The following is a 16,182-nucleotide window of genomic DNA, read 5'->3' as shown; positions in this document are numbered from 1 at the left end:
TGGAAAATATATCTAGAAGAGATAATCTAAGGATTATTGGGCTCCCTGAAAATTATGATGAAAAAAAGAGCCTAGACATTATTTTACAAGAAATCATCAAAGAGAACTGCTCAGATGTCATAGAATCAGAAGGTAAAATAATCATTGAAAAATTCATCGATCAGATACTGAAAAAGACCCCAAAATTAAAACTCCAAGGAATATTGTAGCTAAATTCCAGAACTATTGGACCAAGGAAAAAATACTACAAGCATCCAGAAAAACAAAAAAACATTTCAAATACCAAGGAGCCACAATAAGAATTACTCAGAATCTAGCAGCATCCACACTAAAGGGCCTGGAATCTGATAGTCCAAAAAAACAAGGAACTTGGAATGCTGCCAAGAATAAATTCCCTAGCTAAACTGAGCATTTTCTTCCAGGGAAGAAGATGGATATTCAATGAAATAGGTAAATTCCATTTATTTCTGATGAAAAAACCAGAGCTAAACAAAAAATTTGACCTCCAAATATAGGACTCAAGAGAAGCATAAAAAGAACTCTTGAGAACTGTATTTCTGGTATGGATATACATAAAGAGTACATGTATAATTTGATTTTACTGTTATAATATAAAAAAGAAACTAGACTTGGAAAGGAGATTGTACCAGAAAAAGGGAAAAGTGGAGGTAAAAAGAGGGAAACAACATCTCATGAAGAGGCAAAGGAAACCTATTATATCTGAGGAAAAGAAGGGAGGGGGATTAACATTGTATGAATCTTACTCTCATCAGATTTGGCTCAAAGAGAAAATATTAGACATATTTTGTTTACATAGAAACTTCTCCCACCTCATTGAAAAGTGGGAGGGGAAAAGCAAAAAGAGAAGGGTTAGGCTAAATAGAAGAGAATACAGAAATAGTAGAGGAAAGGTTTAAGAAAGGGGGAGGGAGGGATTCTAAAGATTGAGGGCTGCATGAGGCAAGTGGTGCTTATAAGTTTAATACTGGGGAGGGAGGTAAGGGGGGAAAGGAAAGAGAAAAGTATAATCTGGGGATAATAAGATGGCAGAAAATATAGAATTAGTAGTTTTAACCATAAATGTGAATGGGATAAACTCTGCCATAAAATGGAAGCAGGTAGCAGACTGGATTAAAAACCAGAATTCTACAATATGTTGTTTACAGGAAACACATTTGAAGCAGGGTGATACATACAGAGTAAAGGTTAAAGGCTGGAGCAGAATCTACTATGCTTCAGATGAAGCCAAAAAAGCAGGAGTAGCCATCCTCATTTCAGATCAAGCAAAAGCAAAAACTGATCTAATTAAAAGAGATAAGGAAGGAAACTATATCTTGCTAAATGGTAGCATAGATAATGAAGCAATATGAATACTAAACATATATGCACCAAGTGGTATAGCATCTAAATTCCTAAAGGAGAAGTTAAGAGAGCTGCAAGAAGAAATAGACAGCAAAATTATAATAGTGGGAGATCTCAACCTTGCACTCTCAGAACTATTTGAATCAAACTACAAAAAATTAAGAAAGAAGTTAAAGAGGTAAATAGAACACTAGAAGTTAGGTATGATAGATCTTTGGAGAAAACTGAATGGAGACAGAAAGGAGTACACTTTCTTCTCAGCAGTTCATGGAACCTATACAAAAATTGACCATATACTAGGACATAAAGATCTCAAATTCAAATGCAGAAAGGCAGAAATTTTGAATGCATCCTTTTCAGATCAAAATTAAATAAAAACTAGATTCAATAAAAAGGCAGAGGAAAATAGACCAAAAAATAATTGGAAACTAAATCTCATCCTAAAGAATGAATAAGTGAAACAGCATATCATAGACACAATAATTTCACTCAAGAGAATTACAATAATGAGACATCATACCAAAATTTGTGGGATGCAGCAAAAGTGGTAATAAAGGGAAATTTTATATCTCTAGAGACTTACTTGCATAAAATAGGGAAAAAGAAGATCAATGACTTAGGCTTGCATCTAAAAAAGCTAGAAAAAGAACAAATTAAAAACCCCCAAACACTAAACTTGAAATTCTAAAAATAAAAGAAGAGATTAATAAAATTGAAAGTAAAAAACTATTTAACTAATAAATAAAACTAATAGTTGGTTTATGAAACAAACAACAAAATAGATAAGCTTTTGGTAAGTTTTATTAGAAAAAGGGAAGAGAAAAATCAAATTGTTAGTCTTAAAAATGAAAAGGGAGAACTTTCCACCAGTGAAGAGGAACTTAGAGCAATAATTAAGAGTTACTTTGCCCAACTTTATGCCAATAAATCTGATAACCTAAATAAAATGTATGAATACCTTCAAAAATATAGGTTGCTCAGATTAACAGAGGAAGAAGTAAATTGCTTAAACAGTCCCATTTTGGAAAAAGAAATAGAACAAGTTATTAATCAAGCCCCTAAGAAAAAATCTCCAGGACCAGATGGATTTACATGTGAATTCTACCAAACATTTAAAGAACAATTAACTCCAATGCTATATAAACTATTAGAAAAAATAGTGAATGAAGGACTCCTACCTAATTCCTTTTATGACATGTCACTGATATAAACCAGGTAGGTTGAAAACAGAGAAAGAAAATTATAGACCAATCTCCCTAATAAATATTGATGCAAAAATCTTAAATAAAATATTAGCAAAAAGATTTCAGAAAATCATCTCCAGGATAAGACACCATGACCAAGTAGGATTTATATCAGGAATGTAGGGCTGGTTCAATATTAGGAAAACTATTAGCATAATTGACTATATCAATAACCAAATTAACAAAAACCATATGATCATCTGAATAGGTACAGAAAAAGCATTAGAAAAACCCCAACCCCCATTCTTATTAAAAACACTAGAGAATATAAGAATAAATGGACTTTTCCTTAAAATAGTCAGTAGCATCTATTAAAACCAGCAGTAAGCATCATATATAATGGTGATAAACTGGAACCATTCCCAGTAAGATCAGGAATGAAACAAGGTTGCCCACTATCACCATTATTATTCAATATTATATTAGAAATGCTAGCTTCTGCAATAAGAGATGAAAAAATATTAAAGGGATTAGAGTAGGTAATGAGGAAACCAAATTATCACTCTTTGCAAATGATATGGTGGTATACTTAGAGAACCCCAGAGAGTCTACTAAAAAATTATTAGAAATAATCCACAACTCTAGCAAAGTTTCAGGATACAAAATAAATTATCAGCATTTTTATACATCACTAACAAAATCTAATAGTGAGATACAAAAATAAATTCCAGTTAAAATAGCTGCCAATCGTATAAAATATTTGGGAATCTATTTGCCAAGGAAAAGTCAGGAGCTATATGGGCAAAACTACAAAACACTTTCCACACAAATAAAGTCAGATCTACCCAATTGGAAAAATATTAAATGCTCTTGGATAGGTTGAGCAAATATTATAAACTAATCTATTTATTTAGTGCTATAGCCTTCAGACTCCCAAGAAACTATTTTAATGATCTAGAAGAAAATAACAAAATTCATCTGGAAGAACAAAAGGTCAAGAATTTCAAGGGAACTAATGAAAAAAAAATCAAATGAAGGTGGCCTAACTTTACCAGATCTAAAATTATATTATAAAGCAGCAGTCACCAAAACCATTTGGAATACTTAGCTGATCAGTAGAATAGGCTAAGTTCAAAGGATAAAACAGTAAATACCTAGTGTTTGACAAACCCAAAGATCCCAGCTTTCACTGTTTGATAAAAGCTACTGGGAAAATTGGAAATTAGTGTGGCAGAAACTAGGCATTGACCCACATTTAACACAGTACACCAAGATAAGGTCAAAATGGGTTCATGATCTGGGCATAAAGAATGAGATTACAAATAAATTAGAAAAACAAAGGATAGTTTACCTCTCAGACCTGTGGGGAGAAAGGAATTTGTGACTAAAAAAGAACTAGAGCTCATTATTGATCAAAAAATAAAAAAAATTTGATTTTATCAAGTCAAAAAGTTTTTGTACGAACAAAACTAATGCAGACAAGATTAGAAGGGAAGTAATAAACTGGGAAAACATTTTTTACAGTCCAATGATAAAGGCCTCATTTCCAAAATATAAAGAGAATTGACTCAAATTCATAAGAAATCAATCTGTTCTCCAATTGATAAGTAGTCAAAGGATATATGAACAGACAATTTTTAGATGAAGAAATTGAAACTATTTCTAGTCATATGGAAAGATGCTCCAAATCATTATTGATCAGAGAAATACAAATTAAGACAACTCTGAGATACCTCTACACATCTCTCAGATTGGCTAAGATGACAGGAAAAGATAATGTCGAATGTTGGAAGGGATGTGGGAAAACTGGGACACTGATACATCATTGGTGGAGTTGTGAATGGATCCAACCATTCTGGAGAGCAATTGGAACTATGCTCAAAAAGTTATCAAACTGTGCATAGGCTTTGACCCAGCAGTTTATTACCGGGCTTATATTATCCCAAAGAAATCTTAAAGAAGGGAAAGGGACCTGTATGTGCAAAAATGTTTGTGGCAGCCCTTTTTGTAATGGCTAGAAACTGGAAATTGAATGGATGCCCATCAATTGGAGAATGGCTGAACAAATTGTGGTATATGAATGTTATGGAATAGTATTGTTCTGTAAGAAATGACCAGCAGGATGATTTCAGAGAGGCCTGGAGAGACTTACATGAACTAATGCTAAGTGAAATGAGCAGAACCAAGAGATCATTATACACTTCAACAACAATACTATATGATAATCAATTCTGATGGTCATGGCTCTCTTCAAATAAGACGATCCAAATTGATTCCAATTGCTCAGTAATGAAGAGAACAAGCTACACCCAGTTAAAGAACTATTGGAAATGTGTGTGGACCACAACACAGCATTTCCACTCTTTCTGTTATTGTCTGCCTGCATTTTTATTTTCCTTCTGAAGTTATTTTCACCTTTCTAAATCCAATTTTTCTTGTGCAGCAATATAAATATGTATACATAAATTGTATTTAACATATACTTTAACATATTTAACATGTATTGGACTACCTGCCATCTAGGGGAGGGGTGGAGAAAAGGAGGGGAACAGAAGGTTTTGCAAAAGCCATTGTTGAAAAATTACCCATGCATAAGTTTTGTAAATAAAAAGTTATAATAAAAGAAAAATGAAAACACACACATACATGCATACACAAGAATACTGAACTGGTTGAGAATCATAGGATCTTGAATTCTAATCCTTATTCTTCAGTTTCCTCATTTGCAAAATGTATATGTATGTAGGAAACTGGTTGAGCTAGATAATCTCAAATGTCCCTCTTGGTTCTGGTTCTATGATTCTCTGATACCAATGAATTCTGAAAGACAAAACTTTTCTTCCCAGAGGTTCACCAGCATCCATGAAATCACTACAAAGAAGAGTCCACAATCATCTAGTCATTCCAGCAAAATACACTAAAAAATTATTACCATATGGGACAGCTAGGTGGTGCAGTGGATAGAGCATCAGCCCTGAATTCAGGAGGACCAAAGTTCAAATCTGGTCTAAGACACTTAACACTTCTTAGCTGTGTGAACCTGGGCAAGTCACTTAACCCCAGCCTCAAAAAAAAAAAAAAAAATTACCATAACCTTTAAAGCACACAGTATAAGTAGTAGCAATTATTAACCAATTATTAACCAAAGCCTTTATTATTCAGAGGAAAAATGCTTTCAGGCCAACTCAAATGTAACCAAGATATTTAATTGGTATTAGCATTATAATTAAATAAGATTCTACTCTAGATTTTAAAATGATACAAATATATTGAAAAGCATGTAAAGAAAAACTCTATATTGTGTAATTCTGGCTAGGTGATAGATATCCATAAAAAACATGAAATTTAAAAACTAAACTCATCTAAATGAGCTCCTTAATCACATATCTAATTAAATTTTAATTAGTGAACAAAATCTAACACCTTTTGCTTTCTTTTTCAGTGATAAAAAAGGAGCTGTAAAACATTATCATGTGCACACAAATGCTGAAAACAAATTGTACTTAGCAGAAAATTATTGTTTTGATTCGATCCCTAAGCTTATTTATTATCATCAACACAATTCAGCAGGTAATTCCCCTAAGTTTCTTTTCTTTTCTTGATGACTAGATATTTTCTTGGGTCCTGTTCCAAATATTGTTTTTTTGTGAAAGCAAAGGAGAAGGAAAAGATTCCTTTGATCCACTGAGATTTGACTGTATTTTGTATATTTTGCAGTGGGTTCTCTAATTGCGCAATAGAGAACACAGCTGAGTTAAAGTAGGCTCATTATATATTCATTTGGCACCTTTTATATAACATGACAGTTTGAAGTTTTGGCTGGGTTAATGGTCCAGCTATAAATCTAAATTCAGGTGACAAACCATGGAAATTCTCTTTCCTTTCATGATGTATGAGTTATCACCAAATATCAAAATGAAATGAAAATCAATATTCATATGTAGAATATTTTTCATAAAACATTTCAATTAATAATATGGATTATTATTGTTATAATCTAATCTCAGCATTACTTGGAAGTATTATAGCTAAATTTCTTCCTTCCCAGAACCTATTCCTTATCTAAACTTGAGTTTTATTGAGGACTTTCCGTCTTTACATTAACCTAAGTACACAAACTTGGGATCCTTTTTGTTCCATGTCTCTCTCTTTACTTATAATCTTTTATTTGCCAAGTGTTATTGATTCTATTTCCAGAACATTGCTTGTGTCTTTCATTTTCTTTCTACTCATACAATTCTATCTTAATTCAGGCTCACAAGATCTCTTCCTCAGACTTTTGCATTAGGGTCCTAATTGGTCTTCTTGCCTCTAGTCTTTATCCTCTCTAATTTAGTCTTCACATCTGTCAGTTATATTTCTAAAATGCTGAGATAGTTGTTTAACACCCCCATCTTCCTTACTTATCCATAGTTTAAAAAAATCTTCAGTGTTTCTCTATTGCCTCTAGAATAAAATATAAAATCCTTATCTTGACCTTGAAAACCTCTCCCAATCTGGCTCCCACTTATCTACTTTCTAGCCTTATTTCACCTTACTTTCCTTCATATATTTTCTCTTTCAGTCAAATTCTTCTTTTAGATGTTTCCAACATGAAACATTCCCTCTCCAGACTTTTACCTTTTCACAAGTCATTTCCTATGTTGTGGAATACATTTCTTCCTAACTACCCTGCAATTCCTTGTTTTCCTCAAAACACAACTCAGGTGCCACCTCCTATATGAAATCATTTCTGCTCCTCTTATCTATTAGAGTTCTTTTCCATGTGAAATGATGTTATATAACATTACATGCACCCTGCATTTACTTAGTGGTTTACTTGTTGTATTTCCCCCAGTAGAATAGAAACTTCTTCAGGATTTACAATATATCTCATCTCAAAGGATCATAAGTTCTAACAGTACTTAAATTTCATACCATAAGTATAGACAAAACATCGGATTTCTTCAAATACAGAATCACTACATTCTATTTATTATTTGCCTGAATTATTTGCTTTTTCCTTCTACTATTTACTAAGATACTAAAAAGCTAAAATGAGTACTTTGATTATTCTCTTATTATTGCAGGCATGATTACAAGGCTTCGACATCCAGTATCTACCAAAGCCAATAAGGTCCCATTCACAGCATCCTTGGGAAGTGGTATGTCATTTGCTTTTAATTTTCTAAACTATTTTATTCATAATATTAAGATTTCCTTTCTTTTAAGTAGGTAAATATGATTATATTCATGGAAAGAAATGGATTGGTAGGAAATAACCTCTAGATAGACAGCAGAGTAAATCTGTAGTGCTAATATATCCATTTTTTTCTTTTGCTTTTTAATGTTTCCCTTATCTCAGCCTCTCGGTGAAATTGACAGTTTTCCCTCTTATCAATACTAGTCCTCTGTTGAAAGTTGAGTACCTTCTCTTTTTTCTGTTTCCTTCTGTTTACCCCAGCAAATACCAGAAGACCAGTTTCAAAACGAAATCAGAAAGCAGGTGAAATTGTTTCATAGGAGTGTCTAACTTTACGACGACTTTAAATTGTCATGTCACTAGCTTTTAAAGGACATTATCTAATAGAAATTTGCCATATTTTCTCTATGTTACCATGTACCTGCAGTATATTTTAAAGCAAATCATAAGATTATTAGAGTCCCATGTCTTCATATTTTTGCCAGATTACTAAAGAAATTTGTTTTGGTCTTCTAGGAATTTGGGAGCTAAAGCGAGAAGATATTACTCTTTTGGAAGAACTGGGATGTGGACAGTTTGGAGTGGTGCATCTGGGAAAATGGAAGGGGGAGTATGATGTTGCCATTAAAATGATTAAGGAAGGTTCCATGTCAGAAGACGAATTCATACAGGAGGCCCATACCATGATGTAAGTTCTATTGTTTTACTTAAGAGACCTTCGGCCTACACTGGAAAAGGAAATCATATTAATTCCCTATTGGATACTGTATTTTTTTAAAACTTGAGTAGATTTTCCTCTTTCCCCACCCCATTGAAAAAATAATTTCCATACTATTTGTACAGAAAAAAACGAGATAAACTAATCTCAGAGTTGCAAGGAGCTTTTGGTCACTTTATCCAACTTGTATCTGATCCGGAGTTCCCTTGACATCATTCACATAGCAGTTAAATAGTCTTTTGAAGGAGACCAACCTTGGGTTGACTTTTATTGTTTGTAGACATGCTCTTACATTGAGCAAAAATCTATCTCTGTGACTTCTACCTATTTCTTTGAGTTCTCTAGGGCCAAATAGAGTCCCTTTTCTATAAATATCCCTTCAACTATTTTATTATAATATGTCCCTCCTTTGTCTTCTCTTTTCCCTAACCATTGAATTGTTTCTTACCAGATCTAGCCCAACCTCTTAGTTAGTTAAGAACTTTTTTGACATTGCTGACCAATGTATTAGCTACCTGTGTGCTCTGAGTCATCTGCAGATATGTTAAACATGCCATCTAGACCATCATCTAAGCCAGTGATAAAAAGTGTTTAACAAAAGAGATAGCTCTGGGATGCTATAATAGAGAACCATCTCCCTCTGACTTTTTTTTTTCTTTCTGACCTCTCTCTCTTAATTGGTAAAAATCCATGTAAGTATTTGAGGCATTTCAATGATGCATTTGTCTCTTAGATCTTCAGAACCTTGGACAGGCACAGTAAGTTGGGAGAAAAAAAATTGCTATAACATATTTTGCAAACAACCTTCAGGATCATAGATTCACAACAGCAATATCATATCAACATATAAGTCTAAATGCTCTTTACAAAATTAAAATTATCAGATTTTCCAGTCCTAAAAGACTTATTAATCACTTTTTAGTAACATAGCAGAGCTGCTATGTTAATAGACATTATAAGTGAATGAGATATCAGAAAATCATGAAAGGAGAGATGTCTTTAGCATTCCACAAATGAGACATAAACTGCTTTGACTGGATGATAACAGGGTCAACCAGATATAACCTCAACATTAATGGAATGCTTACTGTATTCAAAACAGAGATCCAATCCAATCCAATAAGACTTCTCCGCCCTGGGCTTCCCTGCCCTGCACCTGCACTGGCTGCACCCCACCCTACCTGATTGAGACAGACCTTTCCTGAAGTCCTTCCAAGATATCTTCTGCTATTAGTTTATTACACTCCAAATATTTGTGGATTCTGTCACTCCAAATCCATCTGGAGGCTCAATCTGGTGTTAATTCTGAGGGAAGCCAGGAAGAAGTCAGGCAAAGAACTGTCTACTCTGTATCATCTTGGCTGTCACACATACACACATACACACACACACACACACACACACACACACACACTCACAAAGTGATGAGTTTCTAAAAAAAGATTCCACAGGACTGTCAGCAAAGTGCAAAAGAAAGTACTCTAAGAAGTAAGAATACCAACATCCAAATCCTACTTCTAACATTTATCTCTGTGATCTCTGTGATCTTTTAGTAAATTACTTAACTTTAACAGTTCTCTCATCTGCAAAATGAGCATTTTGACTTTTGAAGTCTCCTCTAGTTAGAACTGTCATTCTATCTATCTATCCATCCATCTATTCATTCATTCATTTATCTTTTCATTCACTCATGTATAAACCATATATAGTATAAACTATGTAAATGGACAACCATTTACATAGGCTGTATTTAAACTGAGGTCTTCCTGACTCCAGGTCCTGTACTACTCACCACTCATCTGCCTCTTGATATGCCTTCAGAACATCAGTAAAATTAAAGAAAAAAAATCTCAAGTTTAAACAATTAATTTGTTTCAGGAAACTCAACCACCCCAAGCTGGTCAAATTCTATGGTGTGTGCACTGAGAGGTACCCCATCTACATAGTGACTGAGTACATCACAAATGGTTGTTTGCTCAGCTATCTGAAATGTCATGGGAAAGAACTCCAGCCCTTCCAGCTTCTGGAAATGTGTTACAATGTTTGTGAAGCAATGGCATTCTTAGAGAGCCACCAGTTCATACACCGAGACTTGGTAAGCAAACTAGTTTTTTTTAGTTTTTTAAAAAGAGAAAGATTGAGCTGTATTGAGAAATCAAGTCAAAAAACTGCTGGGAAAATTGGAAATTAGTATGGCAGAAACTAAGCATTGACCCACATCTAACGTATACCAAGATAAGGTGGAAATGGGTTTATGATTTTGATATAAAGATTAACATTTTAAGCAAATTAGAAAAACTAAGGATAGTCTGTGGAGAAGAAAGGAATTTCTGGCCAAAAAAGAACTGGAGTACATTATTGAATACAAAATGGATAATTATGAGTATATTCAGTTAAAATATTTTTGTACAAACAAAACCAATGTAGACAAGATTAGAAGGGAAGCAATAAACTGGGGAAAATTTTTACATTCACAGATCCTAATAAAGGCCTCATTTCTAAAAATATAGAGAATTGTTTTGAATTTATGAGAATTCAAGCCATTCTCCAGTTGATAAATGGTAAAAGGATATGAATAATTTTCACATGAAATTGAAACTATTTCTAGTCATATGAAAAGGTACTCTAAATCACTATTGATCAGAGAAATGCAAATTAAGACAGTTCTGTTCAATTCTACACACCTCAGAATGGCTAAGATGACAGGAAAAGATAATGACCAATGTTGGAGGGGATGTGGGAAAACTGAGACATTGTTGATGGAATTGTGAACAGATCCAACCATTCTGGAAGCAATTTGGAATTACACTCAAAGGTAATCAGGCTGTGCATATCCTTTGATCCAGCAGTATTTCTACTAGGTCTATACCCAAAGAGATCTTAAAGGAGGGAAAGGGACCCACATATGCAAAAATATTTGTAGTGGCAAGAAACTGGAACTGAATGGATGCTCATCAATTGGACAATGGATGAATAAATTATGATATATGAATGTTATGAAATATTATTGTTCTGTAAGAAACAACCAGAAGGATAATTTCAGAGAGGCCTGGAAAGACTTACATGAACTAATGCTAAGTGAAATGAGCAGAACCAGGAGATCATTGTACATAGCAACAGAAAGTTATACAATGATCAATTCTGATGGACATGGTTCTTTTCAACAATGAGATGATTTAGGCTAATTCCAATGGTCTTATGGTAAAGTGAGTCATCTATTCCCAAAGAGAGGACTGTGGGAACTGAGGGTGGACCACAACATACTATTTTCACTCTAAAAAAAAAAGTCAAGTCAAATCAACAAGATTTTATTAAGCACTTATTATGTAGCAGCCATTGTGTTAAATGCTAGCAATATAAACCCAATCACTCAATATACTCTATAAGGGAAACTCTATCAAAAAAAAAAAAAAAAAAAAAAAAAAAGGAGGGACGTATTTGGACACTTCTTGGTACCTACTTAGGTACTAGTTGGGAAGATGCATGATAAAGAAAGTCTGGAAATGTAGAAATAGAACCTGGAGAGGATGTAGATATAACTAGTCTAAAAATTTTCCTTATATTGGAGAATATAGAAGGATGAGCCTTTCAGAGGAAGAGTTTTGATGAGAAGTTCAGGAGTAAAGAAAACTTCTAGGGTAAGAAGTCTTCTATTGCATAATTGAGAATATCTGAAGAGGACTTTAAGAAAACATTAGTAGAAAAGAATTTTATATAATTTAATTAGAAGAAAAATTTGGTCAAATCTTATCCAGACAAAATGGATATGTCTCAATTTCTTCATCTGTAAGATGGGGATAATAATAGCATCTACCTCTCATGGTTGTTGTTGGAACTTAATGAAATAATATGTGGAAAAAACTTTGCCAACCTCAAAATGCTACACAAATGTTATCTATTGTTGTTATAATTAGTTTTTATTATTGGTTTAGCTTCTACTGAGAATCACCTCTAGTCAATCACTTATGAGGAAGGCAGTCTGGTACAGTAGACATAGTAATAGATTTAGAATAAAAAATTGCTGTTGTTCAATAGTGTCCAATTTTTTGTAAGTCCAGGGTGGATTTTCTTAACAAAGATACTGGAGTGGTGTGTCATTTCCTTCTCCAGCTCATCTTACAGATAAGGAAACTGAGGCAAACAGGATTAAATGATGTGTCCAGAGTTACACAGCTAGTACCCTGTGGCCAGATTTGAACTCATATCTTCCTGACTCCTGGTACTCTCCCCTCTGTATCACTAGCTACCTCCAGAACCAAAAGATCGGGTTTTACATCCCTACTCTTTATAGTTGTGAACCATGAGCAGATCCTTTGGCTTCTCTAAATTTCTGTTTTCCTCATCAAATGCGATGATATTTGTAAAGCTTTGAGCACATGCTGCTACATAGTAGATGCTATATCTCCTTCCTTTTCCCTTCTCTCAATTGTTTTTAATAGGAAATAACAATATTTGTACTACTTACTTCAGTTCAAATAAGATAATGCGTGTAAAATGTATTGTATACATTGAAGCACTATATAAAGGTGAGCTATTATGTCTCAGGAACTCCACCATGATAAAGAGCCCACTTCATATCACAAACCATATGTGTATATACATATATTACATATATGTATATATATATGAATAGAGGCTGAGATTTTTTCTTTGTAATTTAATCAAAATCTATCTTTGGAGAATGTTTAAAGCTAAATAGTCCTTGAATCAACATGTCATTTAATCCTGAAAATGTACTTGAGGATACCAAAGAGGTGTTCTTCTTTGAAGTAAAATGGATATACTTTACATGACAGGAATATTTAACGATAGATTTCTATAGAGTTTATCTTTCCACACCTACTGTGTATGAATGCCTCTTATTGGTTGAAAACATTGAAGTAACTCCTACAAGTGAGCCATTGATTCTTCTGGTCATAGGATCAGGCTATAAAATAACAATAGTCATGGGTGTACTTAGAGTGTGGGCTAGAGAGCATTCTCATTGATTGACACCTTAAAAGAAGCAATATTCCCAAACAGACCCTTCTTGTGAATAAACAGGACAAATGAGAATGTTCCCCAAGGGGATGCTATCACCCTAATTCTACTCCCATGCACATCTGTGATAATCATCATCATTATCATCATCATCATCATCATCATCATCATCATCATCATCTCATCATCATCTCATTTCTAGTATTTGTTAGCTGTATGACAATGGGAAAATCACTTAATTTCCATTTTCCTCATCTGATTAAAAAATTCATATTGAACATCCATGTTTCACTACAGAGTTATTGTCAAGATCAAATGTCATGACAGATATGAAAGGACTTTAAAAGCTATAAAGATCTAGACAATGTTGCCTAGTAGTTAGAGTCAGTAAGACCTGATTCTGATCCTATTTCTGTTACTTGATAACAACCTCTGAGACTCAGTTTCCCTATGTATAGTAGATAATAAGTGAGGAAACAATCCAAGCTATATGATTTATTAGCAAAGCAGGCATAAACAAATGGGTTGATGGGCTCCCTAGTCAGTCCAAATATTCTGAATACAGAATGAAACAGATTTTTTATGTTAAAAAAATATTAATCAAGAGAAATCAATTTACTAAAAGAAAACAACTAATGGGATATAAACCAGGATGTATAATTGTGTAATCTGATTTCTAATTGGAGGAAAGGTTAGGGACTTCCCAGATTAGAAGGGGAAGAGTAAACAGGTATAATTCCTTGAAATCAGGAACAGAGTCATCCCACTCTTCCCAATTGTTGATATTAAATTGAACAAACATGAAATCAATTACTGATTGATCAATACAAGGATAGTTTTCAGATAAGACATTTGAGATGCTTGCTATGGATAATTGTGAGAAAATTCCCTGTATCAGTCCTTGGATTTAATTGCATTTCTGTTCAGCATAACCTTGGTCTTTATTTAAAAGTTTCTAAGCTACAGGTAAAGGTGATTCAGGTACCCAGACATACAGGTACAACAAAGTTTTCCCATAATTCCTATTGAATTAAATAAATTCATTTGAATTCTTTTGAATAAAGCTTTCTCACAAGAGAGAAATTGGACTAGACCCATAATTGGATAGAAAACTAACTAAGCTTAGATCCAGGATTGAATCATAAGGTAGAGTCAATGTGGTTCACTCAATTCCCACATGTCTATAAAATAAGAAAGATAGGACATAGTATACTTAGCTTATTGAGAGGCTCAAAGATATATTTTGAGCATGCACACACATATGTATGTATGTATATAATATTTAGTAGTTCTTGAAAGTTCTCTATTATTGTCTTTTATTATTATTGTCTGAGATTTTTCTCTGTTTCTCTATTCACTTTTGACCTTTTGATAAATTTACTATTCTTCCCCTCCCATAAAGGCTGCTAGGAATTGTTTGGTTGACAGTGACCTTTCAGTGAAAGTATCTGACTTTGGAATGACCAGGTAAGGCAGTTCTAAATGAATACAGAGAAATAGAAGTTGGATTAATGTTTTCCTAAATAATATGATCTGCTAACAAAGCAAAAAAGAAATTTATCATCTTTTATTTATATTCCTTTTATATACTGTCACGTGTTATATGATCAGTGGATGTATCTTGTCTCCACTTGTTTGAATCCAAGAATATTAGTTTTGTAATGAAATTGCCATCCCTCTGGCTAATTTTAATTTAATAATTAAGAATTATTGCTCCCAATTTCCCCAAACCTCCACAGTCACTGTGGTTTACTATATACTATATGCATCCTGGATTAAATCCTTTTATACTATAGATATTTTATAATTTTGTCATCTCTGAGTGCTTCAAAATTATCAACTTAGAAATCTCACTTAGTAATGGAAATGCATTCCAAGGCTGCTTTGTAAAAAATTAATATTAAATTAGAATAGAAATATTAATATTTTATCATTAGTAGCAGTATTTGTTCAAAGTTGTCAGTGCCTTTCATTAAATTACCTTTTTTTGTATATGTTTTCTATTTGCTTATATGCATATATTTCATTTCCATTAGCAGAATGTTAACCACTAGAGGGCAAGGCCTATTTAGCTTTTGTTTTTGCCTGAAAGAAAAAAATTAGAATTGAGTAAGCTTTTAGTTTTTATTTTTTATACTATATAGATATGTTGCTCATTGGTAAAGGATTCTTGGAAAGGGCCAAAATGACATCACTATATTAGGGTCAAGGTATAGGGTGTCTGACTATGGCTAATCAGACCAATACAAGCTTGGAAGACTCTATTAATTGGACAATAATCCCTGCAAACATTTGGGGTGGATTGTCTAACTTTGCACATCTCATGTTTCTTCTGAGCTAATTCAATTCTGTTTTGCTCATAGAGCACAGTACTTTCTCTGAGGAGGGCACATCAGGTTGGGTGGTCTTGTGCCAGTATCGCCCATGTCATATCATTGATTCCAAACTTTTTAAGAGAGACCTTGAGAATGTCCTTGTATCACCTTTTGTGGCTACTTTGTAAATGCTTGCCCTGTGTGAATTATCCAAAATAATCTTTTTGATGAGCATACATTTGGTATTGAAACAATGTGGCCAGGACAGTGAGTTGCAGTCTCTGCAGTAGAGTTTGGATATAGTTAGTTTGAAAAAGGACCTTAGGGTCTGGTATCTTGTCTTGTCAAGTGATCTTCAGAATCTTTCTAAGACAATTCAAATGGTGTCATGGTATCTAGGTTTCACAGGCATACAACAATAGGTCAGCACAATGGCTTTGA

General features: G+C 33.5%; 1 protein-coding gene across 2 annotated transcripts in view; it reads left to right on the top strand.

Annotated features, from left to right (window-relative positions):
• The window catches only part of BMX (BMX non-receptor tyrosine kinase), an 86,848-nt gene that overhangs the window by 58,003 nt on the left and 12,663 nt on the right, over positions 1-16,182 (top strand). For both annotated transcript variants that reach the window (XM_074299932.1, XM_074299934.1), the window contains exons 12-16: positions 5,989-6,116; positions 7,616-7,690; positions 8,245-8,416; positions 10,325-10,541; positions 14,829-14,893. In XM_074299932.1, coding sequence (XP_074156033.1) covers positions 5,989-6,116; positions 7,616-7,690; positions 8,245-8,416; positions 10,325-10,541; positions 14,829-14,893 — 657 coding nt within the window. The remainder of the gene's footprint in view (positions 1-5,988; positions 6,117-7,615; positions 7,691-8,244; positions 8,417-10,324; positions 10,542-14,828; positions 14,894-16,182) is intronic.

The sequence above is a fragment of the Sminthopsis crassicaudata genome, chromosome 3 (assembly GCF_048593235.1).
Source record: "Sminthopsis crassicaudata isolate SCR6 chromosome 3, ASM4859323v1, whole genome shotgun sequence".
Classification (NCBI taxonomy): Eukaryota; Metazoa; Chordata; class Mammalia; order Dasyuromorphia; family Dasyuridae; genus Sminthopsis; species Sminthopsis crassicaudata.
Note: the sequence above shows the minus strand (reverse complement) of the source record. Positions and strands in the feature narration are given on the sequence as shown.